The sequence below is a fragment of the Lytechinus variegatus genome, chromosome 3, assembly GCF_018143015.1.
Source record: "Lytechinus variegatus isolate NC3 chromosome 3, Lvar_3.0, whole genome shotgun sequence".
NCBI classification, from domain to species: Eukaryota; Metazoa; Echinodermata; class Echinoidea; order Temnopleuroida; family Toxopneustidae; genus Lytechinus; species Lytechinus variegatus.
Genome location: NC_054742.1, coordinates 42,256,632 through 42,282,325, shown reverse-complemented (window position 1 = coordinate 42,282,325; position 25,694 = coordinate 42,256,632). Strand labels below are relative to the sequence as shown.

At 35.7% G+C, this 25,694-nt stretch overlaps 2 protein-coding genes across 2 annotated transcripts in view; one reads left to right on the top strand and one right to left on the bottom strand.

Annotated features, from left to right (window-relative positions):
- LOC121411067 (basic leucine zipper and W2 domain-containing protein 1-like) overlaps positions 1-2,287 on the bottom strand; it is a 30,726-nt gene extending 28,439 nt beyond the window's left edge. Inside the window, exon 1 of the mRNA XM_041603554.1 lies at positions 2,184-2,287. The gene's annotated coding sequence lies outside the window, so the exon portion shown is untranslated. The remainder of the gene's footprint in view (positions 1-2,183) is intronic.
- A 5,818-nt stretch (positions 2,288-8,105) lies between these two features.
- LOC121411065 (methionine--tRNA ligase, cytoplasmic-like) overlaps positions 8,106-25,694 on the top strand; it is a 31,276-nt gene continuing 13,687 nt past the window's right edge. Inside the window, exons 1-9 of the mRNA XM_041603552.1 lie at positions 8,106-8,238; positions 10,030-10,120; positions 10,564-10,645; positions 11,420-11,539; positions 14,845-15,117; positions 16,059-16,165; positions 16,602-16,718; positions 17,231-17,434; positions 18,822-19,023. Of these exons, the coding sequence (XP_041459486.1) occupies positions 8,136-8,238; positions 10,030-10,120; positions 10,564-10,645; positions 11,420-11,539; positions 14,845-15,117; positions 16,059-16,165; positions 16,602-16,718; positions 17,231-17,434; positions 18,822-19,023 (1,299 nt within the window). The 5' untranslated portion in view covers positions 8,106-8,135. The remainder of the gene's footprint in view (positions 8,239-10,029; positions 10,121-10,563; positions 10,646-11,419; positions 11,540-14,844; positions 15,118-16,058; positions 16,166-16,601; positions 16,719-17,230; positions 17,435-18,821; positions 19,024-25,694) is intronic.

The following is a 25,694-nucleotide window of genomic DNA, read 5'->3' as shown; positions in this document are numbered from 1 at the left end:
ACTGGAAGAGGAATATTGTCTGGTCATGTTGACATACAATAATTTGTCCTTAATCAAATATCTATATGGAATATTTTAACTTTATTAAGTGTCCAAGAACTTTTTTTGCCGAGTGTATATATAAATCATATACATATATATTTATTTCAATGAGATTTTGGCACACTCATAAAAGTATAAAAAAATTATGATTTTTTTTTTTAAGAAAAAGAAATTCATGTTTTATCTTAAGTTAAATTTTTAGGTGTGCAGACATGCCCCCCCCCCCCCAATTAACTTTTTCTACATCTCAGTGCAGTGAAAAATATGGATAGACTTATTAATTTCATTAAAAAAAATCATGGTAAAAATTGACAAAATATTGATTTTTTGTGAAACAGAAATTCATGTTTTATCTTAAGTTAAATTTTTAGGTGTGCAGACGTAGACATGCCCCCCACCCCCATGAACTTTTTTCCACATCTCAGTGCAGAGACAATTATGAATAGACTTTTTTAAATTATCATTTACAAAATCCTGATAAAATTGCTAAATATTGACTTCCCAGCATTTCATGTAAAATCAAAGGCCTCATAAAAGGCAGCCTTTGTCAACTAGATCTAAATCACAGAAATGTATGTTTCAAATGAATGGGTGCTCAATTCAATATCTCAATAGGCCTTACGTTAGTCAACTGCTGAACTGCATATTTTTTGTCAGACTTGAAAACGAAGTCACAACTGAACAAGCCATGTTTTTTTATAAATAGGCCTAACATTTGAATCCGTATTATACCCAGTTGTTGTGTGTCTGGACAGGTTGTAGTTGCACATGTATGTCCGTACGACCAATTTTACAAAGTCATTTGGAAAAATTTACAAGCCAAGTTTCATCAATTTTTAGTACAAAATGTTAGGAAATACTATAGAGAACAAAATCGAAGATGATTACAACTATTGAATTCATATTTCAAGTTTAATCCAAAGACAAAAAAAAGAAGGCTTCAAAAATTTAAAGTGTCCAGACACCCGACCCCCAATCCTAAATTCGCTAAAAAGTATGGCAGTGAGTCCAAACTTCGCGGAAGGTCATTATCTAAAAAACTAGCTAATATCCTTAAAATCTGACATCACCAACATGAAAAGCGACCTAAAATTACCCTTTGGTGAAAGTTCTTTAGGATGAGTTCAGTATTCATGAAAATATTTGCAAAAGATCGGCAAATTTGTCACCGCTAGCACCCGTTTTGAAGAAATCAACAAGCATCACAATATCACCATTTTGCACGCAGAAATCATCAAAAATGTGAGTTAAATGTGGTACTAACCGATTATATATCTGATTAGCATTTTGCCATCAATCTGATATGGATATTCACTTTTTGAGCGAGAGTTTTTGTTTAAATCTCAGCTTTGGTGCGCGAAGTTAGGTCACACTTTTTCTGAACGGTTTTCCAGCACAGCCCGCATTCGCCGATCGGAATAGAATTTTGAGATCGCGCTACCGGCGAAACCCCTTGACCTAGACTACTTTACATTTTTGTCCATGATTTTATAGTTTAAAATCTTGCCGTCAATGTGGTAACTATTTCTTGGATTGGTTTCGCATAAATTATGAATACTTTATGAAAAAAATTAAGCCTGATGATTATTTTTGAAAAGTGCGCGAAGTTTTGACACCCCATGATACTATTACGGTATTAGTAATAGAATTTTTAGATTTGCCAAAATTTTGGATAATTTTGGCTCACTGACAGACTTTTGAAGGAACAATTTTAATCATGCTTCGAATTTTATGAAATTTAAAAGAAATTCATGTTTAAAAAGCCACGCTAACGTTAACAAATTACAGCCTAGTAATACAGGTTCGCAGACATGGCCATTGCATCTGCATACGGACCGCCATGTTCTCATACACGGGTTTGTGCACGTTGCATTTCCTTCAATTCTCACTACTCACTCACGTACAGCTACAATACAAGTACGGTACGGTATGCATCATATCACTCGCTACATAAGTACATTCTTCACCAAGTCCATATTGATGACATTTATACAGTTGAAATAAATGTACAAGAAGGAAGAAACAACACACATTAAGAGGTTTCAATAATTCCTGAACTTTTACATTTTCAAACTAATAAAGTAGTGATAAGTATAACAGTACAATATGTAAGAAAAGTGTAAATTAGAAAGCGAACTCACGCCGACAATCTGGCTTGCAAAAAATTTCGAAGTTGGATATACAATGAACGATCGGGAGGGGTGCTCAGACTAACATTTGTAAGATTATTAATCACAGATAAAAAGTTCAAAACATACATTTAAAAGCTGTTCTTGAATAATTTATTCATTTAAAATGGATTTGAAATTTATATAAGTCATATTTATACGCAATTCAATAGCATTTGGACTCTGTTAGCAGAGCTTAACACTCAAATTGTGTTAATTGGAAATACTGCAATAGCTAGGTACTGGGGCCCCCGGCGTAACATAATACTGTACAGTACTTCTTTTCTGCATGGAGACATCTCGGACAGGATTGGGGTTTTATTGATGTATATATTTTTTTTAAAGTACAGAAGTTATATTTTTATTCATCTGTTGTTTATAACATTCAAGAAGTTGGTTTTGTAACAATCATGAAATAAAATTCAGTAGAAGTAAGTATCTGCGTATTTTTTCAGTCTAGATCTAACGTTAGAAAGTATAGTTAAGAAAACCTTACACTAGCCCTCCCAGTTTTCACTTTCAACTAGATCTAGACTAATCCAGGCGCGTTTTGGGGCTTTTGGGACTGAAGCCCCGGCCCCCAAAAAAACTTTAAAAATCTACCACCGAAAAAAGAACAAAAAAGATATATTTCATTAACCTCCTTAATAACTCATAAAGGCGGATCCAGGGGGGCCCGAGGGGCCCGGCAGCCCCCCCCCCCCTTGGCGGAGCAAAAAAAAAGAAAAAGGGGAAACAAAGAGAAAAAAGAAAAAGAAGGGAAAAGAGAGGGGGGAAAAGAAGGGGAAACATAAAAGGAGGTAGACGAGTGAATAAAATAAGATGAGGGGAAGACCGTTGGAAAATAATTTTAGAAATATTTCATGTCACTATACAGTATAAAATTTTCGCTCGCGCCGCTTCGCACTCGCATTGCCTTTTAGGTGAGTTATATATCTTGCTCAATGAAGGAGCATAAATATTAAATTTTGAAGTCAATATTATTATAAAACATATTTCAGCTCGGAAATCGAACTTTCATTATTTTGTTTGATTTACTAATTAATTTTCAAAAATGCTCTGTAAAAATTTATGTTTTACCTTCTATATGTTAACATTTTCTGCGCGGGCTGCGCGCTCGCAAAATTTGATTTGTCAGGTACCTATAATTGTTTTCCTGCATGTATCATTCCATACAGTTCTCAAATGTCCCTATTCAGGTCAAATTGTCAAAACGTAACAGCTGCACGCTTGAATTTTGATTGGTGATTTGATATGTATTATATCCCAATATTAATTCTGTTCCAAACTACTTAAAATCCCATGATTTCATGACAGTTTATCAAAAATTTCGGCTCGCGATTTGCGCTCGCATTGATTGTTGAAAATATATTAACTCTTGCATCTTATTCATAATTACAAACGTGCTTTCAGGCCCTAATAAATTAACAGATTTCTCGTTCTCAATAGGCTTATTTGATTATTAAATAAGATTTCAATTTAATAATCAAATTGACCCTTTTCAGAATGGAATATCGACAAGTTTCATCTCCCGTTTAGGAAGAGAAATAGGAAGTCATCATTTTCATATGGTGACATAATCTTCTTAGAATAGGAGATCTTTTTTCAACTGTGATTGATATCCACCTCACAGTTTTCCTACAAATTGTCTAAAATACAGAGCTTTTTTTTTAGATCGGAATATCAAATATATTAAGCTCGCATGCACTCACTTTATTGATTTTCATGATGAAAAATATATATTTAGAATGCCCAGATTCTAGGTCAAAATCTGTAACACGCGCACGCATGTTTATTCAGATACGCAGCTTGTTCTATGTTGATGTCATTACGAGCCTATCAGTTTCAGATCACTGAGAATATCAAAAATTTTCTGTTCATATATGCTTAGGAAGATTACCAAATTATACCCAAGTTTGTTAATGATTTACAAAACATGAAGAGAGTTTCCCGTTTTTAGGTTTGAAATTTCATTTTTTTTCTGTCGCATCAATTGTTTGGTTATATACTTATACCGTTCATGATTACAAAAAGTGAATGGAACGTTAATTGTTTAGGCCGGAACGTCGAAAAAATTTCAACTCGCGCTTCGCCCTCGCATTATTTACATGTACAGATATGTATCGTCTTAATGGCTAACTGCAAAACGTCCTCAACAGGTCCCTTTTCGACAAGGCCAGAACGCATTATAAAAATTTCCGCTCGCGCTTCCCGCTCGCAGTAATTATCTAGTTACGTACGCATCTTGTTCTGGTTCACAAACATTGCCCAGAATGTTCAATTTTCAGAACAAAATACATGAAATCTCAAAATTGTTTTGCTCCTACTTCGCGCTCACACTTTTTGAATAGGGCTTATGCAATTATTACACATTTATGTTGTTTATAAGAATAAAGCTGTTAAAACTGTTAGGAGATGGGCGTTCCGCCCCCCCCCCCCTTCAAAAAAAATCACGATCAAGAAAGAAAAAAGAGAAAAGGAAAGGGATAAGGGTGAAATATAATATTATTTTCCAAATATTATGTCAAATTTTTCGCTCGCTCGTAACATCTCATTAATTTTACACGATGCACCATATCGAGCCCCCTCAAAATTTTCGGGCTCATTACGCCACTGGGACAACAACCCCTTCAAAGAAACAAACCAAAATCAACTTTGAGCGGCCGATCGGGGGGAAATCTGGCGTGAATTGGATCCGAGCAATAGGGGTGATTCCAAACAGGGGGGGGGGGGGGTGGGTGCACCCCCACACCAAGGGCTAGCGCTATGTATGTGGGGTATATAACCGTGCACATATACAGTTAAAGGCATCTCACAATTTTTTCGATGGCAATTTGCGATGGATTTGCTGTGATATTTAAAGGAGAATGAAACCTTTTGAATAAGTAGGCTTTTGTCGAAACAGAAAAATCAAAGAAACAGATCAACAAAAGTTTGAGATAAATCGGACAAACAATGAGGAAGTTGTGAGCATTTGAATATTGTATTCACTATAATCACTAATGCTATGGAGATCCTCCCATTGGCAATGCGACAAGGATATGTGATATGTGAACAACTTTCCCTTTGATCGACTATAAAATACCCCCAAAATGTCACTTTTTGCTTTCTCTTATGGTGATACAAACTCTTTAACATTGTTAAAAAATTGTATTACATGCCTTCCTGTAGAAGGAACACATGATCTACTGAAAATGTGATAAAAGAGGCAATATAAGTGAAATATATACTAAAGTAATAGGGGGAGTTGTTCACAGGTGACACCACACATCTTTGTCGCATTGTCAATGTGAGGATCTCCATAGCATAAGTGATTGCAATATTCTAATGCTCATTAACCTTCTCATTATTTTTCAAATTTTTCTCAACGTTCGATCGTTGATCCGTTTCTTTGATTTTTCTGTTTTCACACAAGCCACACAAGCAATTTTAATCTAAAGGTTTCATTCTCCTTTAACTACTATCCAAATGCGAATGAGCGAAGCGAGCAAGCTATAAGTAGTTGGAAGAAAAGATGAACTCAATCGTCTTTCATGAGGTGTAATTGGATAAATGCGACGAGAGAGCATAGCGAGTGAGCAAATTTCAGTAGGTGGAAGAAATAGAGAATTAATTGTTTTTGAAAACCTCTTTCAATATTAGTGTGTATCACATCACGGGTTTAAAGAGGGGTATATATGCCTACATGCACTTGAAGGACGTATAGCTATTACGATGTTTTTTTTTCGAGCAAATTTTCATTAGTTGGACGGACAGAATCATAACCAAATCGTCTGTCAAGGGGTGTAATTATGGGAGAAATTAATCGGCGACAAGTGAGCATGGTGAACGAGCCTATATATAGAAAAGGTTATACTTCAGTCGTTTAGTTTGCATAATCGAGGATAATAAGGGTAAATTATCAATAACGTAAAAATAAGAAGAAAAGAAAAAGAACAAAAAAGAGGTAAAATAACGATTAAATAGTCGAGATTTGTTCAATGAGAACTCATTTGCTAAATGGGTAAAGATGAGATGAGAATTTCAAAAAATGTGATCATGATTATCGGGGACAAGGATGCCATGAAATAGCCTATTACAGGCAGGCCACAATATGGACTTTCAAAAACGTGGGATGATGCAAAATGCATTGCGGGTCAAAAAATGATGATGAAAAGGAAATATGTGAATAATCTTTAAAGGTCAAGTCCACCTCAGAAAAATGTTGATTTGAATCAATAGAGAAAAATCAGACAAGCACAATGCTGAAAATTTCATCAAAATCGGATGTAAAATAAGAAAGTTATGACATTTCAAAACTTTCGCTTATTTTCAACAAAATAGTTATATGAACGAGCCAGTTACATCCAAATGAGAGAATCGATGATGTCACTCACTCACTATTTCTTTTGTTTTTTATTGTTTGAATTATACAATATTTCAATTTTTACGAATTTGACGACAATTAGGACCTCCTTGCCTGAAGCACAAAATGTTAAAAAAATGGAATTCCACGTGTTTAGGGAGGAATGAAACTTCATATTACATGACAATGACGAGAAAATAAAAATATTTCATATTTCATATAATAAAATACAAAAGAAATAGTGAGTGAGTGATGTCATCAACTCTCTCATTTGGATGTAACTGGCTCGTTCATATAACTATTTTGTTGAAAATAAGCGAAACTTTAAAATGCCATAACTTTCTTATTTTACATCCGATTTTGATGAAATGTACAGTGTTGTGCTTGTTGAATTTTTCTCTTTTTATTCAAATCAAGTTTTTGTTTGGGTGGACTTGTCCTTTATGATTACATTGTGAAATGATGCAACATTTCAAATTTTGATCAAAATTCATATTTGAAATATATATTACATGCATTGTTGTATTAATTAATGTGTCTGATTTAAGGTTCCCTATATAAATGGATAAAATTAAAGAGATGATTAATGGAAGTGATTTGATTATTGTCATCAATAACTTATCGTGCCTTTTTGAAGATTACGGTATATAGGCCGATTTTTTTTTCTTCAAAATACCCCTCGCAGGACCTATTAGGTCCATGCTTCCACAAACCAGGGTATGACCCCCTCAAGACATTCGCTAAGGTGGGGGTGGGGGTGCGCGACACCCCGCCCCCACTAATCTGGATATCGTCGGTAAATCTGCGCTGCCGTTCGGTAAAATGAAAAAAAGGGGCAATCGGGGGGGGGGGGGCATTTAAATGTATTGCGTAAACATGCGGCGTAACCAAATGATTTCAAAACACCCCCTAAATGATTTTTTTTTTCTGTGAGCAAAATAACCCCCTGAACAAGTTTTTCGCAGGCTTTATTTACACACATCTTGGCCCCTTAACAAATTGTCGCCAGAATATGACCCAGGGGAGAAAGATTGGGGAAAAAACATACCCTAAAACACGTGGAATAGCAAGTGATAGCCTTTTCTTGATCTAGTTGTCATCACTGAAATAAAGGTGTCCGGCAATAGGATACACTGCCATATCTTTTAAAATGCATGAATGAGTTCCTGATGAATTATTTTTGCTTTCTTTTCGACATGATCGGATGTGAAATGATTTGTCTATTTATATGAAAACAAGAGTATTTATATCAAAACCCCAAGTAAAACCATTAAACTTTCTGAGAAAATGACATTTCATTGATTTTTTACCATTCCCCACGGGAATCATGCTACTCGCACTAAATATGATGTCACAAATAAATTGATTTTCTGCTGTTTTTAAAATAAACTTTTTGTCAGGGTGAAATTCCCCTTAGACTGACCATATATCTGTTTACAATTTTCGAAAATGCATGCTAGTACTGATAGCGTAGCCTTATTATCCTTGAAAGAGACTATCTTATTTCATCATCTTTTTAATTTTACGAACGTGTACTAGTACCGGTACAAAGTGTCAAGTGCCTATTTTTCGAGGGCAAAATGAAGTTATATTCGGATCCAGGAAACCAGCACACTCTGAAAGCAATAGTTGCTGCTGCATTAGCAAATTTGAAGCTAGATGTTCAATCTGTGAGCATTTCAGGTGAGCTAGAGTAGACTAATTAATACTTACAAGTAAAAAAAAGTTAGGCCGCTGCTACGAATGTACCCATCTACGGCTCTACCTGCTGGTCCGCCCGGCGGGGTCGGCGGATCGTCTGTCTCTCTGCTGCGCGGTGGGCGCTGCAGCCTGCGCCTGCAGGCAAGGCATGGGGGGGGCAGTCAAATGTATGACATACATGCTCATGTAAATGTGGCACAGACATGGGTCTTAAGTCAAGATAGAGATGTGCAAGATATTTATCCCATCTGTCAGACATTGTGTCGACACAGTACTAACAAGATATTTTGGCAAAAAAAAGCCAGGAAACCTCATTACATAGTAGTTTCTACAGTAGGCCTAGTACAGATCAAAAATCTCATATAACGTAAACAGTAGGGATGCTACCAAGTGTTGTAAATCTTGTTTGAATTGTTTAACTGGTATAAGCTCTGAAACACGAGTAAAATGACACCAAGATTATGAAAATTGGGGTTGCCAAGATATATACGGCCAATTCAAATTTTGAAAGAAGGCAGATTTCCTGCCCCAAAGTGGCCTAAAATAATGGCAAAAATGTGTTTTTTGCCATTTAGCTACCTATTTTAAAACTTGATGAATTGCTTTTTCTTGGGGCACCTAACATGTAATCCACCAACCTGAAAAATTTGGTCCGAACTACTTTTCGTTAACGGAGTTCAAAATATGGGGAAAACACAAATTTTCACCTATATGGCTCTAGCACCAGAGGAAATCTGCAAAAAAGTGATTAAGTCCAGCTAATTAATATGTGAAAATGGCTTAATTTGAAAGTGGATGGGCAATTAATCACAAAATTTCCCAGAGATGTAGTGTTTTTAATTTTGATTCATATATGTTGTTCTTGTGAGCACATATACCATAATATGCAAATGAGGTAGTAATTAAATATTCATTTGTACATAACGAAAGGGAAAATTGCCTAAATAATATAACTTGAACAGGGATAGGCAAATAATGTCCATATTTCACAGAGGTGCCGAGTTCTTAAGTTTACCTCATATCTGTTTTTCTTAGGACCATAAATATAATAATATGCAAATTAGGTAATAAATGAATATTCATTTGTACATAACGAATGGAAAAATTGCCTAATTAAAGTTGTAACTGATTTAAATGGCAAAAGCCAATGTGTAAAATACTTTTTATTAAGAGGACCTTAAGACTAGGAAATTTAATTATATTAATCTCATATTGATGTAACTTTCAATCCATATTAAAAACTTTTTTATATCACTCATTATTGAATACTTCATTAAAAAATTCACTTCACTAATCCCCTTCACTAACCTGATTGGTCGTCTCTACTCACTAATGCCCCTTTTGTCTCCTTGTTTCTAGTGTTGCTGTTGAATGTCTGTGGTCTATATTTGGCCTACGGTTGTTCCACTTTATATGTTTGTCATTTTGCCTCCGACGAAGATTCTGCTAGGATCGAAACCTTAGGCCCCTCTTGACTCTCTAAAAAAATTTCAATAACATTTCACACTACTAGGAATAGGATGTAAATACAATAAATGGATCGGCAGATTAACGTAAGTACACACGCGCAGTAGAATAATACATGTAATTGAGCTGGGTACGTGGTATCATTTAAAACATACAGTGCAATGTACTACACACGTGCCCCCAGCCTTTTTTTCACAGGCAAGCTAACTTTTTCAAGGGTTTTATTCTTTAAGTTTAACCATGATATGTATTAAAGAAGGTTGTATTACATTGTATATATTAACCTTATTGGTTTACTACGTACAGACTGCAAGGTGTCATACCTAAGAAGAAGCAGACTTCCAGCTCTTGAGATATCACCAACTGAGTTCATCTTTTCTGCAAACAACATTTGCAGGTATGATGTCACTTTTTATTCTTGATTTAAAAAGTTAAACAGTGCTTCTCTTTTGGGTTCAGATCCACTGAAGGTGTTAGATTGAACTCAAAGTTTAGAAACGAAAAACATCATTTTAGCCATCAACATCATACTTTGAAACATTTTTTTTTGTTGCTCTTGCTAATATTTTACCAATGTTGCTTAAATGTAAACTTTCACATATTTCCATTTGCTTTACATTGGGAAATTTTAGTATAACACACTGTGAATATGCAAAGTTGGTAATCATAACATGCTGACATATTGGCATGTGCAGTATTTAAACCACTTTATTAATTGGCTTTCTTTTTATATGAATAAAGATTAAGTATACTCCATGAAAAAAAATAAGAGTTGATTCAGTATAGTGAGTATTCTTCATTTGAGATTAACTTGTAAATATTATCCCTCTTTAATTATAGGTATGTCCTGACCAACAGTTCAGAGCAATCTTGGGAGTTGAAAGTTGAAGAATGGGTTGAATGGGAGAGCACCCATTTACAGGCAAGAAAATTCATTTAGTAATTAAGCTGAAAGCAACGTATGGAAATTATCATAGTTAACCCTAAATTACCAGGGAGACCTCAACATTCTATGCAATATGTGTGCAACATGAAAAGCAATCGCTGTGTCATTTCATGGCATTTTTATTTTTAGTCTTACACTGCTTTGGAGACTAAATTTGTGACTTAATTTGAGAGATCTTGGCATGGGCTACTTGCAAAATTCATAGATTTATCATTTACAAAATTATTGAATAAAATCAATTAGTTTCAGGTTTAATCAGAAAAACTGTCCCCTAAGCTTTTCACTGAAAAACCATAACAAAAAATGATTAAAAGAAAACCGCCTAGAAGTATATTGGGAAACTTAAAATAATATATACATGTATATAACACAAATAATATAATTAAATACAATTTGGATACCAAATTAATTTTAAGTACATTCCATATGATTCCCACATAGTCTTAAAAAAACAAAACATAGCATTTTAGGGCAATATTCAGTTTATCATAGTAACCTTTGATTTCTATGCATAAATTAGCTTCTTCAATCAAGACAATGATGACATTATTTATGTTTGTGTCCATATATTATATATATTACAACCAACTATTGAGAAAACTAATTTGTGATTCTACAGCATATAGCTAACACTCAAGGGGCAAGATGATTTAAGCTACATTGAAGAAAACAACCTTTCATTTATACAAAAATTATTTGACATAATTGATCCAAAGTTTAACATTGATTTTTGTTACTTTTCATTTTCAGACTATACTTGCACCGTACCTGAATGCGGTCTTTGGAGGAGGAAAAAAGAATACAGAATCACTGAAGCTTCCATTCTCAAAACTGAATGATGCACTTGTCAATAAACAATACCTAGTAGGAGTAAGTATCCTATTAATGATTTTATAAAATGAACACAATCTAGATAATTAGATAATGCAGAAAATAGTAATAGTTTCCCCAAGTTTCTTATATTTATTTTGTTCTTTAAGTAGATGAAAACTGTTCAATTTCTCCAGACTTTTGATAAAAGAGAGTTTACTATAAAGTGTGAATTGTGGCGTGAGCCTGTAATCCAAGCTATGTGGGATAGTAACAAATTGATGCAGAGGTTTAAGCCTTGATCACGTCTTTGGGATGGTGACATTAAAGGTCGGGTCCCAGACGTAAATCTGATTGATAGACGTCTGACAAAACTCAAATAGCGTTAATTAAACAATCATGATATAAATTACTGAAAAGTGTTGTGAAATGGATTTTAATGCAACCCTAGTAGGATTATAATATCAGAGCTGCCAACCATTCCGTTTTTGCCGTAATCATTACGTTTTTTCATTCAAATTATGGCATTATGGTTTTTCTTTTCAAATTACGTTTTTTGACAATTTTGATAATGTGTGTACATTATTGTATGTATGTGTAGTGCGTGTTGAGCCTGAGATGAGCCTGGTACTTAGGCATACGTAGTCGCCCGTCTGCCGGTTGTCCAACGCACTTTAATAATTTGAAAGCTCGCGCGTACGTATACGTTAGTTGAACATGCGAGCGGCAAGCATAGCACGAATCGCGATGTATAAGCGACTGGTAAATACATCTGTAAGGATGATGACATCATTTAAGATGGCAACTTACGATGACCAACAAAAGGATAGAGGATGATTATGTTTTGATCATCATTTGAAAGGAAATAACAGTAACTGCGGTCTAATGTACGATAATTCTGAATTTAATATATTTTAGCTTAAATTTGCATGTAAATTCTTTCCTATAAAGTGATGTTTTATGTACATAAAACCGATCCGAAAATTGGAATTCCGCCGAATGTTAGATCTAACATTTACAGCTATAAAATACGTTGTCTTTACGCACGGGCCAAAAAAATCAGGGTACTTATGGATAATTCATTTTCCCTTTCTAATCATCATAGAGCAAACACGGAAATCAGCCCTGTGGTTTGGTCTTTGTAAACAGAAAAACAAAATCACAGTGAGAAAAAACATGCTGTGATTTCGTTTTTGTAGTTCAAAAACCGAATATTGAAATTGGAAATACTTTTGGGCTCTTTCTGATTTCTCATTCTATATTTGTGTTTTTATGTATCAAAAACAAAATCAGAACACGCTTTTCTCTCTGTGATTCTGTATTTGGACCATCGTTCAGCGAACATCGAACTTGCCGTCTGCTCTCTGATTTCTGACTTGCTCTTCGTGAAAGAGCGCCATCTATGTCAACAAAATGTTTAAAGTGCCAAATTTCCTAATTATCTTGATATAATTCAAAATAAACCACCGTTCTAGCATATATACTGGCAAGCTATAGGTATCGATCTGTATTCATGATTGGGGGCTGTTTTGTTCTCTTGTGAGGGAACTTTTTTAATCTTTTAAAAATATTTTTGATAGATTTATGATAAAGGGGGATTTTGAGGTTTGAGGGAAATTATTATTCCATTTGCAAAATTTTACAAAAATACTCATCATATAAGATTGAATCATCAAAAGATATTTTTCATGTACTTTTAAATTAATTGTGGTGATAAAGAAATGAAATTTTGAGGCTATTTTCTTGAATTAATATTAATTCCCTTCGGATAATGGTACTGTCTGGTTAATTTTCATCAACTTGTATCAAACAAATACGATGAATTCGGCTTTAAAAAGACCTGGAAAGCTCTTCTTTGTCCCCTGAAGTACTAATTCTGGGTGATATTCAATATTTATCGATAGTTTCACATGATTTATACTAGAGAGATGTCCTAATGCTTTTGGAATTCATTAAAAGTGGGCACTGTAGCAATCAGATTCTTCCCCGGTTCTGGCGGCCTAGATGTCTGCTCTATAGTGCTGTCAGTGCTGGGGATTATTGAGTGTGCGTGCAGCTGTGTGATTGAGGCTGAGCTGTGTACATCGTGAAGTGATCTACGATGGGACTTTTATGGAATGATTTCAACTTCTAGATCTATTTGAATTTTAGATTAGATTGATTTATGAATGATTCTTTTATATTTGTGGAATGTTACATGCACTTCCATTTTATGACACTAATTTTACTTGGGAAGAGAAGTCTGAATTGCAATTGATGTTAACTTTTTTTTATTTCTCTTAGTCTACAATTTGGTAGTTTTGTTAGGAAACTCAACATAAAACAATGAATTATTTTAGAAGTGGAAAGGAAGCCCCAGAAAAATAGAGCCCTAAAAATGTTCACCAGAACTGATTTTGGTGCCCCTGAAAGAATTTTTTCTCGACAGATCTTTACTCTGATAAGGAAGTGCCGGAGTAGGTTGCACTACAAAATCAAAGACCTACTTGTCTTTTTTTGAAAAATTTGCCTTGGTGCCCTTTTGAATAGAATAAAAGTAGCTTTCATGCCCTTTAGAATGGCCTTGAAAGGCCACTTTGCCGGTTGCCCCAAGCTGAAAGTGCCCTTATTAAAATGGCCTTGCCCCTCTTAATTCTTAACTCGAGCCCTGCTACTGACTTTAATCAAAGTTGGTAGATATATAAAAACAGGCCCAAGACTAAGGGTCCAATTTGTAACACCTAGTTACTTAGCCCATACTAGGCCTAAAGATTATTATTATTTTTTTTATTGTTCACTGCATACATACTTTTTGCATTGGATATTTGTCACATGTGGTTTTAAGGTTCGTTTTAACACATGAATTCCTTTTTTTTTTTGGAAATTCCTTTTTTTGGCCATAATGATTCCTTTTTTTGCTTGCACAAGGTTGGCAGCTCTGTAATATCATTGATATCTGGATTCATTCATTGCAGTCATGGTTTACTTTAGTGCAAATCAAAATTTACATCACTGAAAAGAATATCTCCTGATCATCCAAGCGTTAAAACATACCACATGAGTATTGTAACAAATTATTCTGTCAGTCTATATATAATGAGTGAGTTCATGACATAATTTTCCTTAAATTGGGTATTTCTGAGGTGTTGTTTTTTTTTTTTACTCGGTGTAATCATTGAGGTATCTGAGTCACTCTTACAGCTGCAGGAAGGAAAACTTTGGAAAAACAAAATAAAAAGGAGAAAAAAAATGTAACATTACAAAATTTGAAAGGTGAATGTTTATGGTGCCTATCTCCAGCATCTGATTATAGAAAGGGCCTAATTTTACTATGATAAATGATGCTAATTTCTTACTATAATTTTTGTTTTATTTTTTCTTCTCAGACAAAACTGACAGCAGCTGATATCATAATATGGTGTGCCCTGTACCCAGCCATTGCTGATAACCCAAGTCTGTGTGCTGATTACAAGCATCTTCAATCCTGGTTCCAGGGCCTTGCATCACAAGATAGCTTTCAGAATGGTGTTGCTACGGTGACATCAGGGAAGGGTGCATGTGCCTTCAAGGACTCCATCTTGTCTCAACATGTTAAGATTCCAGTGTCTGATGCAGGTCATGGACAACAGGCAGCTAGTAGTCAGGCCTCAGAAGGGCAGGTATGCAATGTCATGTCACAATATTATGCAAATTAAAGAATTTTACTTTATATCAGTATGACACCACATGTTGCTGTGGCTTGCTTTGCCTGGGTTCCAAGTTGTTACTTAAATGCACGGTTTCACATATATAAAGAGTTTTGTTGAATCATGGATTCATTGTCATATGGGGCGTCGTGGTCTAGTGGTAATGACTCTCGTCTTTCAATCTGATGGACATGGGTTCGATTCCTAGTCATGTGTGTTTTCCTTTTGCAAGAAACTTACCCACATTATACAGCACTCAACTCACCCACATTGTGCTGCACTCAACTCACCCACATTGTGCTGCACTCAACACAGATGAAGTAAATGGGTACCTGGTACGAAGAAATTCCTTAAATGCTTGAGCTAAAGCTGGCATATTAATAATAGCAGGGCCCTCTGGGAGAACAGTTTTTAGAACTGAAGTGGTGCAACCCTGGGTATTATTATTTTAAGTGCTTATCACATTTCAAAGTAGGCGCCGCTTTTCCGATGGCGTTGAGGTCAATGAACTTTGGCCCTGTTGGGTTTATTTAAGATTGCCATCATAACTTTAATCAAGTTTTTTTTTTTTTTTGCATGAGCCTTAGGTAACATGATAAAGGTAATTTAGGGTCAATGAATATAGCCCTGTTTTATCTTGTGAATGGTGTTTTTTTTTTATTATTATTCAATAGTCATTTTCAAATTCAGTTCTGCCGCTGTATTGAATCGCGTAATACAGGCGAAACTGCAAGAGGCATTAACACATGTTATTTTACTACAGTAAGGTTTCAATTGCAATTTGTGATTATCAACTGAAAAACTCCATTAAGCTGCAAGAAAGGTTCTATGTAATAAAATAAAATGTCAGTTGGGCTTCAAAAATATAAATTTTATAAAATTAGACTAATATGAAATTGTGTCTTATATTGTAGGATGAGAGCAAAAAGGACATTCCACCTGAAGAAATAGCAGCAGCTAAGGCAGCTTTCACCAGAGGAAGAAAGTCATTACCTAAAGTGACTGAGAGAGTTCATCCTGTGTTAGTATAACCAATTCCATGTCTTCATTCTCAAAAATTTAGCCTACCTACTTAAAATCATTATTTAGTACTGTTGGTTTAAGATCAATGTGTGCCTTTATAAAAGTAGCCATTTGAAGTATTGTTTAAACATGAAATATCCCATATTTTTACTCCTATGCATCATTGGAAGATAAAAACTACACTTTTATTGCTCTTTCACAAGGAAAAATTATACCTGCATGTATATTCTTGTAAGAAAGGTGACAAAAGTTTAAAAAAATACATGTTTGAATATTTGGAGAAAAATGTTTTAGCAACATGTTTTATGTTTACCCAGTTGTAGCATTAGACAAAGTTTAATTCCATATCCATGATAAGGCTTTCTCAAAGCAATATGTGTTTCAATAATGCATACGTCTATTTTTTGTTTTGTTGTCATTTATCCTGAAATTAGACTACCTCAACCATCTGGGAAGAACATCCTCATTACCAGTGCTCTTCCCTATGTGAATAATGTACCTCATCTAGGAACCATTATTGGATGTGTTCTTAGTGGGGACGTCTTCTCCAGGTTAGTATTGTTGCCATCCTACTGCTTTGTATTCTTTTCTGCTCTTTGATATGGTCTCTCTTTGTGTTTCTACTTTCTTCGTTTCTGCTTTGTCTATCTTTCTCCTGATTTCTCTTCTCTCTTATTTGTTTTGCCGTCTGAGAAGAATATATTTGTCAAGGAATAATTTGAGGATGTGCTGTAAGTTGGGTTGTCTCTGAGGCAAGTCTTTTCTTGTGATATTTTAATCACTATTGTCTCATTGATAATGTTCATCTATAACATCTTAATTCCAAATTTAAAACAAATGATTCTGGACTGCTCTCCAGCTTAAGAATCATGCCTTAAGGACACATCTACCTTTTCTTAAAATTTTTTGAATTAATTAAGTTCTCTGATTATATCCAATGCCCTAAAGTAACACACTTTTCTTATTTTATTTTATATGTAAATTGTAAGTTCTAGTGTATTTTGTGCATTGTCATTATAATTGACTTGTTATTTTCTGTTTGTTTTGTTTTGTTTGTCAATAGATTCTGTCGTCTCAGGAACGACAATACCCTTTACATCTGTGGCACAGATGAGTATGGAACAGCTACAGAAACCAAGGCATTAGAAGAAGGTATGACACCACAGCAGATATGTGACAAATACCATGCACTTCATAGAGACATCTACAAGTGGTTTAATATCGACTTTGACTTCTTCGGTAGAACCACAACACAGAAGCAAACAGAGTAAGTAACGTTGGGGCCCGGAAAGGAAAACCCGGACCAGAAGGTTTAGCAAAAAAAATTCCTGGACTGGATCGGCCCGGAACCCAGAGACACTGCACAACACTGCCGCTGCAGCGCCTAGAAGCCTGGCCTCGTTAGGTGCATGCTACTACTAGATCTTGGCCCTTGTGCACTTTAGCATCCTGCGATGTAAGCGAACTAATACTCTAATTCAGCGCTTCTCAAACGGTGGGCCGCGAAGCTCTCTCAGGTTGGCAGGGAGAAGCTCCAGGTGGAGACGCAAAAATAGGAGAAAAACTATAGTACATTTCACAGACCTGTCCGAACATGGTATGTCCCATCAATCTGTACGGGTTGAACAAAACTAAAGCACGCCTAGTTATCATGCATGTTGCAAAGCAATGGTTTTATGCAATTGTCGCCCATTTATTGGACATTTGCGAATGCAGATTAGTTCAGAGCTTTTTGTTTAAATTTCACGAAACATTCGTTCATCAAAATGGACGTTTTCCTAAAATTTTGGTAAGTGGGCCTCAAAAAATTTTGATAGTCAAAGTGGGCCTCGAAAAAAATTTGAGAGTCAAAGTGGTCCTTGAGTAAAAAAGGTTGAGAAGCGCTGCTCTAATTTAACCTAAATTCTTGTCCAAATCACTTCCCAAGTATCGATCTTAACCTGAGTTTCAACCTTATTGAGCATCACGGACAGATTTATTTTGGTTTTGATCTTGATTTCATGGTTAGAATTCTCAGATTTAGGGACTCAGTCCGCGTATATTCCTTTTTATATGTGTAGAAATTAGAGATTACATTCAACAAACATGATGTCAACAAACTGTGTTGCCGCCTTCTTTGCTCATTTGGCGAAATTTTACTTAGAATTCAAACAAAGGCATCGCAATGGAAGCCAAAGCAAGGTTGTTTCGGATGCTCGATGGGGCTGAAATTCATGTTGAGGATCGATTGAGGTAGATTATTTGGGAAGAGATATGAGCTCAGTTCACGCATTCAGGTAAAATGGTTACATTATCTCGCTTTTAATTTGGCATTTTTCCAAGACTACACAGCTTCTGGTCTTTGCTGTTTTAGCTCTCAATCCAGACCGGCTTGACCTGGGGGAAATCCCTCTAACTCGCTGGGCTCTGAGTTCCAGCTCGGCCCGGCTCCCAGCATTAAGAGTGTTTGAATTTCTGAGTGATCATATAAGGGAAAAGATGTAGGAGACATGTTGCATAAAGGCTGACATTTCCTGTATGAAATGTAAAATGAACCACTCTTTATATTTGTTAAGCATTGCTCTGTACTAGAGTGTCCAGCTCTGCTTGTCATAAATGAATCACCTGTATTCAAAAATCCATTGAATATCATTCACTTGTTCTTTGTTATCCAGGATTGCTCAGGATATCTTTTTCCGTCTTCATGCCAACAATCATATTCTAGAGGATACAGTAGAACAGCTCCTGTGTCAGAAGTGCAATCGCTTCCTTGCTGATCGCTTTGTAGAAGGAATCTGTCCACTCTGTACTTATGAAGATGCGAGGGGAGACCAGTGTGATAAATGTGGAAAGCTCATCAATGCAACAGACCTCAAAGTGAGTAGGACAGAAAGTTTGTTTTGCTTTTGCTTAATTCTTCAGAGAAGTTAAGTGACTTCACCTAGGACTCCCCAAAAAAATTACCTTTCCAGGTACTGTGGTAATTAGATTTCCAAAACTCTAGGGACAGACATGACTTGCCTGAACTTTACAAAATTAAGCAGTCATTGATATTTCTCAATGTATATGATTAAGATTTCACATATCAACAGCATACCAACATATCACTAAGAATTCTCCCTGTTGGCATAGCTCTCCGTGTGTCTGCCACTGACCTGGCCCTTACACATACATGTGTTTCATGCTTGGCACTCCTAGGCACAGTGTATGACGAAGCTTGATTATTTGTTGATATTCTTGTAGATAGCTAATGACATACACTGTCATGGAAGAATTGCAGTATACTTCTCATTGCTTACGAGCAAAGTTTGCCAGAAACCCAGATGAAAAGTTTGCAGAGATTTTGTTTAGAAGTTTGTTACATCGTTGTGTCATTTTACTTTGTATTAAACCAAAATCATCCCAAATTGTTCTGTTGTAGCAGAACTTATATGTGGATACACAGAGTGATATGTATTATGTAATTTATAAGCCGATCTGATGGTGCTTGATAATATTATCTGTAATCTTTGACTTATGATGGACCTTTTGCTATGACGTCATCGTACTGCCATCTTTGAGACTGAAGCAGTTGCCTTGCATTCATTGGGGATCTGCAGTGGGCAGATATCCTCTGAGAAAGGAAGCTGTGAGTCTATGACGTTGTGCATAATAGTACACAGCTCCTCGTCATAATATTAAAGGTTACCAAAAATTTTCTGTAGAATCTGATTTTTTGTGCTATTTCCCCTATTTTGAGGGTGCTGAACATGAATCTGCTTGTTGCCAAATTTATAAATGCCGTCTTTGACCGTTGCCATGGCAACGGTTTAATTTCTCAAAAATAGCATGTGTACCCCTGTAAATGGTAGATAAACATGATAAAAATTAACAAATAGATTGAAATCAAGGTTCCGATTAAATACAAATGAAATTAAGAAATATTGAAGATCATCAAAATAGTTCCAACTGGCCTGTTGCCATGGTAACGGCTCATTTTTCTTCCAGAAAAGTAAAAAATTTGATTTATAGTTGTAGAATCTGTTTTTTTTTTTTTTCCCTGCGATTAGGGTGTTAAACATAGGGAGTGATTTTGCTAAATGTATAAATACACTTTCATTCCGTTACCATGGTAACCAAATAATACCTAATTTGGTAAAAAAGGAATAACATGGTAAAAAAGATAATGGCGAGAAATACAATAAATGCGACCTAATCTACATGCGTTGGGTTTTTTCCCAATCATTTAGAACAAAAACTACAGTAAGTATTCTGCAGGAGTTTATTGGAATGATAGGAATTGATGTTGCCTTGACAATGTTTGAATTTAAAGATAACTAGGAATATTGCAAATTGGCCGTTGCCATGGTAACAGCTTATTTTTCTCAGGAAAGTATCCATTTGATAGAAAATATTACAGAATCTGAATTTTCTTTCATTTCCTCTAATTACAAGATGCTATATCTATATATGCTTGTTGCTTAATGTATAAATACCATCTTAAGCCATTGCCATGGCAACCGAATAATATGGGGGAGATACAAATGGAAAATACCATAAAAATCACAATCTAATTGCGTAAAGTTTGAACCATTCGTTTAATATTGAACAAAACATACGGTAAGTGGTCTGCATGAGTTCATTTGAAAGAAAATAATTACTGTTGCCTTGGTAAGACTTGCATTTAATATAAATATGAATGCAACCCCCCCCCCATTGCCATGGTAACAGCTGATTTTTCTCAAAAAAATACAAAGTTGATAAAAACTTCTGATTTTCGTTTCATTTCCCCTAATGTTAGGGTGCTCAACATCCATATGCTTGTTAATGTAAAAATACTCCCTCGGGCCATTTTCAATTTATAATAAAGTCCAATCGACATAATCATTATCATTAATCATAAAGTTCAAGTTTCAGGTCATATGATCAAGGTCTTAGGTCTTTACGATCGCCAAGATTTGGCCATGTTGTATTATCATCATTGAATCTCATCAAGTTTCTGATAAGGCAAAACTTTGAGAGTGCATATAGGTATTCAACTATCACTGATCATTGTGCAGGAGTTTCAGGTTTAAGTTCTGGTCAATGAACTTTGACTGCACTGTGGTATCAACAACAAAAACTTTACTTAGGTTTATTAATTTTCAAGTTAATTATATATCATGTCACAAGGTGGAGGTTAAGGGTCTTTTGAGGTAAAAACAAACTTCTCAGGATTCTATTATCAAATAAATGGGTTTTTCATGAAAGTCCCACATTGAGTCTACATTAAAACATGGAAGAATTTTACCTTGTATCCTCAAAAGGTCAGTTGTATCTAATAGAAGGCCATGATTATGTCAATTTTCCAAATAAAATTTAGAGTTATAATTATTATCTTTAACAGCTTTCTATCAAAGGTCAAGTCCAACCCCGATAAATGTTGATTTGAATAAATAAAGAAAAATCATACTAGCATAACGCTGAAAATTACATGTAAAAGAAGAAAGTTGTGGCATTTTAAATTTTGCTTATTTTTCACATAACAGTGATATGCACAACTCAGTAATACGCAAATGAGACAGTCGATGATGTCCCTCACTATTTCTTTTGTTTTTATTGTTTTAATTATACAATATTTCATTTTATACAGATTTGACAATAAGGGCCAACTTGACTGAACCATATAGTATTAAACAATGCTAATTACATGTGTTCATGGAGGAATAAAACTTTGTATTAGACATGAGAATGAGGAGAAAATAGGAAAAATTCATATTTCACATAATAAAATGCAAAAGACATAGTGAGTGGATGACATCATCAGTCTTCTCATTTGCATACCGACCAGAAAATGCCAGTATCTGTTTTTTGTGAAATTAAGCGAAAATATAAAATATAACTTTCATGTTTTACATCCGATTTTGATGAAATTTTCAGTGTTGTGTTTGTTGGATTTTTCTCTTTTTATTAAACTTAATTTTGTGTTCGGGTGGACTTGTCCTTTAAAATAAATACATTTTAACATTTATAGCAAGTTCTTCATGTAAACATGCTCAAAGCACTTTCCAATATAGCTTAACATTGTGGGGGCGTCGTGGTCTAGTGGTTAAGCCTCTTTCTTTCAATCTGAGGGACATGGGTTCGATTCCCAGCTGGGGTGTGTTTTCCTTTTAAAAGCAAGAAAATTATCCATATTGTACTGCAACCCAGGTGAGGTAAATGGATACTTGAAGGAAGTTGTGAGCACCGGATGCGGTAGACTAGCTTAGCCAGGGTAATATAGTAGCACTATACAAATCCTAGGCTATATTATTTCATTTATTATTATAAAAATGAATAATTCTACTCTTCAAGTGCTTACAATATATTAAGTGGGTGTTATACATAAAATTAAAAAAATAATTGTACAGAAGGACATGAACTGATTTTGAATACTGGGACCAGTGAAACTTGTGCACTGTTTACCCAAGTTGGGGATAGAAAAGGGTATGGAAAAAACCCAGCATGAAATGTATTGTGGTGTCAAGTTATTAATCGACAAGTAAACAAAGCAATTTTTCTATGATTCTGTTTTTGACCAGTAGCAAGTGAAGCTCTTTGAACAAAGGAAACATGATCATACTTTCTGGCTGTTGTAATGATACCGACTGCTCGATTCTGAATGTGCTGTTTTGACTATATCTAGGCGCCTGAACCCCAGTGATTGAACAGCATGATGGCAAGCATCATACGTCAATATCTTTCCGGCCATTATATTGTATCATGGTAGCTCCATGTTTGTATAAATGGGAGTTTTGGGTTTTACAAAGCGAATTTACTTGCTTACTCGTTAATGACGAATTAAGTTCAACACCTAGAATTCTAACAGATTCAGCAGGTTCAGAATTACCAATTAACAAATGAACATGGGCAGGTAAATAGTGTCTATGTCTAGGACTTTTTGTTCATTCAAGAGTAGGCTTAACTTTATTTCTTATCATTGATACATTAATTTCCTGAATACAATAGCATTGTGAAAACTAGTTGGAGATTTGGGAACTAAAGAAATCAAATTCAACATTATTCTGCCTCAAAGTGTCCCCAAGTGGTAATAAATACAGAGAAAAAACTATAGGTCCCAGTACAAAATCCTGAGGAACGCCATATTCAAACCCATCACCCATTTTTAATTACTACCGACCGCCATTCGTTTTAAAGGCAAGGTCAGTGTGTCAAATGTAAATGGGCCCTGTTGTACAAAGAGTTACGATTGATCCGATCAATCGTAACTCTATGATTAATCGTAACTCTATGGAAATTCATCAGTGTCATAAATTTTTTCTATGAAAAATTTGCACAATGTCCTTTGTAAACAAAGGAAATCACACAAAATTGTTAAGAAATTAATGACTTTACAGATATACATTCATATCTAGAAATCTTTTTGAACAAACATGCATTTCATATGCTGATTTTGCTGGCTTTTCATAGTTGCGATTGATCGGATCAATCGCAACTCTTTGTACAACAGGGCCCCAATTTTGATTTCTTGACTCTAAAACCCCCAAATAAATATTTTGAACAACTCTCTATCAAAATGGAATCATTTGTGACCCTTAAATTGGCAGCCACCTTGGAGTTAGAAGTCGGGGGTAATTCAATTCAGCAAATAGTTGTCGCATGTCAAGTTCTTAAAAACTTTACCCCTAAATCATTATTTCTGTCAGATTTCTAGGCCAAATTGCCCAAAATATTCTCAAAATTGTCTCTAGCTGAATTCTCCCAAATTTCACAAACCCTTAGAAAAATTGGCATACTGGCTATTTTTTCGTTATGAAATTAATTAGAGCACAAATGGTCAAAAAAATCTTTACACTACACATTCCTCACTTGAACCTGGGAAGCGATTCGCTAGGTCCATTGGAGAGATTGAGCGTTGACCACAGACTGTAGGTAGTTGGACAATAGGGTGACCCTTTGATTATGAGCAGAGCCATCAAGGGATTCATTCAAGTGAAGGAAGCTACATCTTCATCTGAGTCTTTTTGGGGCAGGTTCATACTTAAAGAGTGGATGAAGATGGTTATCTTCTTGCTTGTATTTTCCACCTATACCGATACCTCTCTTCTGATGTGTGGATGGGCAATACCACACTGTAGCTAGAGATCATCTGCTCTTGTTTTTGTCGCAGCCAGTAATTGCTCTGCAAGCAGCATTCAGGGCTGTAACAAACGTGGCAGCATGTGATGACCTAAAACGGATGAGGACTGCATACTCAGCAGTCAATTAGCAAAGAGCATGAGCTGTCGCACTGATGGTTTTGCACCTGTTCCCATTTTGTTTTCGAAAGCTTCTTCAGGATGCTGTTCCTTGCTCCAACTTTAGCCTTTGTCTTGGCAACATGTTCTTTGTAGGTAAGGGAACTGTCTAGGGTGACGTCAAGGTAGATTGGCTTACTGGTGTGTTCCAACCATTTTCTATACCATCTGACCCTTAGTTACTGGTCTGCATCTCTGTTTTTTAGGTGGAAAGCACTGACTCAGTGGGTTTTCTATGGATTTGCCAAGAGATGATTTGCAACGTAGTAAGGAGTAAGGCCTACCAGAGCATCGCTGAGTGCTTTTTCATCTCTTCAAAGGACTGTTTGTGTGAAGTCATGCAAATGTCATCAGCGGACAGGTAGCTCTCATTATTTGGATTGGTTGGTCATTTGTATAGATGATAAAGAGTAGGACGATGATGCTTCCTTGTGGGAGACCTTTTGTGTGTCAGCCATCTGCTACTGGAACCACTGAGATTCACAAAACCGTTGATTTGAGAGCATGTTCTGAATCGTCTGTCAGGCCATGGATAGGTCCATGGTCATCTCAAAGACTTTCCTTGTGATTATTCAATGATTGTGTCATAAGCTTCAATGAGGTCAACAAAGGCTGCTCTTTTTATCAACCCTTCCTCGAAGCAATCTTCAATGTACTGTGTCAGATTCAGCAGTTAACTAGAACAAGACTTTCCAGGCCTAAATCCTGCTTGTTCTGGAATAAGGAGCTCATCCACCAAGGGAGCAATGTGGTGGAGGAGCCTTTCAAAGATCTTGTATGACAAAGCAGAGATATTGGCCTGTAGCTCTTTGGGCTGGCTGGTGTTTTGCCTGGCTTGAGTAAGGCAACTACCCTTGATTTCCTCCATAAGTTTGGCATTGTGCTTTCACTCAAGACAGTAGTTTAGCATGTCAAGCCGCCGTTGGAGTGCAACAGGTCCAAGATGTTTCATCTGTTCACAGATCGAGGACATCGTCCAATCCAGCTGCCTTGCTGATCTTCATTGCTTTGATAGCATTGCACAAGTTGTTCATGCTGAAAGTTCTTTTGAATTCAGATGACTCTTGGCAGGCTATTCCCAAACTTTGAGGATGGAACTTCGCGGGTTACCTTGGCTGTTCACTAGAAGCTGGCTGGCCACTTGGCCGGCGGTAACTTGGGACCTACATGTAGATTGGGACTTTGTAGAGTCATTCCCAAGGATCCGAATCTGGTGTTTCTGCTGGCCCTGAGTATAGCTTGTATGGCATCCCTGTGGAATATTCTTCCTTGATGATTTCTTCAGCAGCT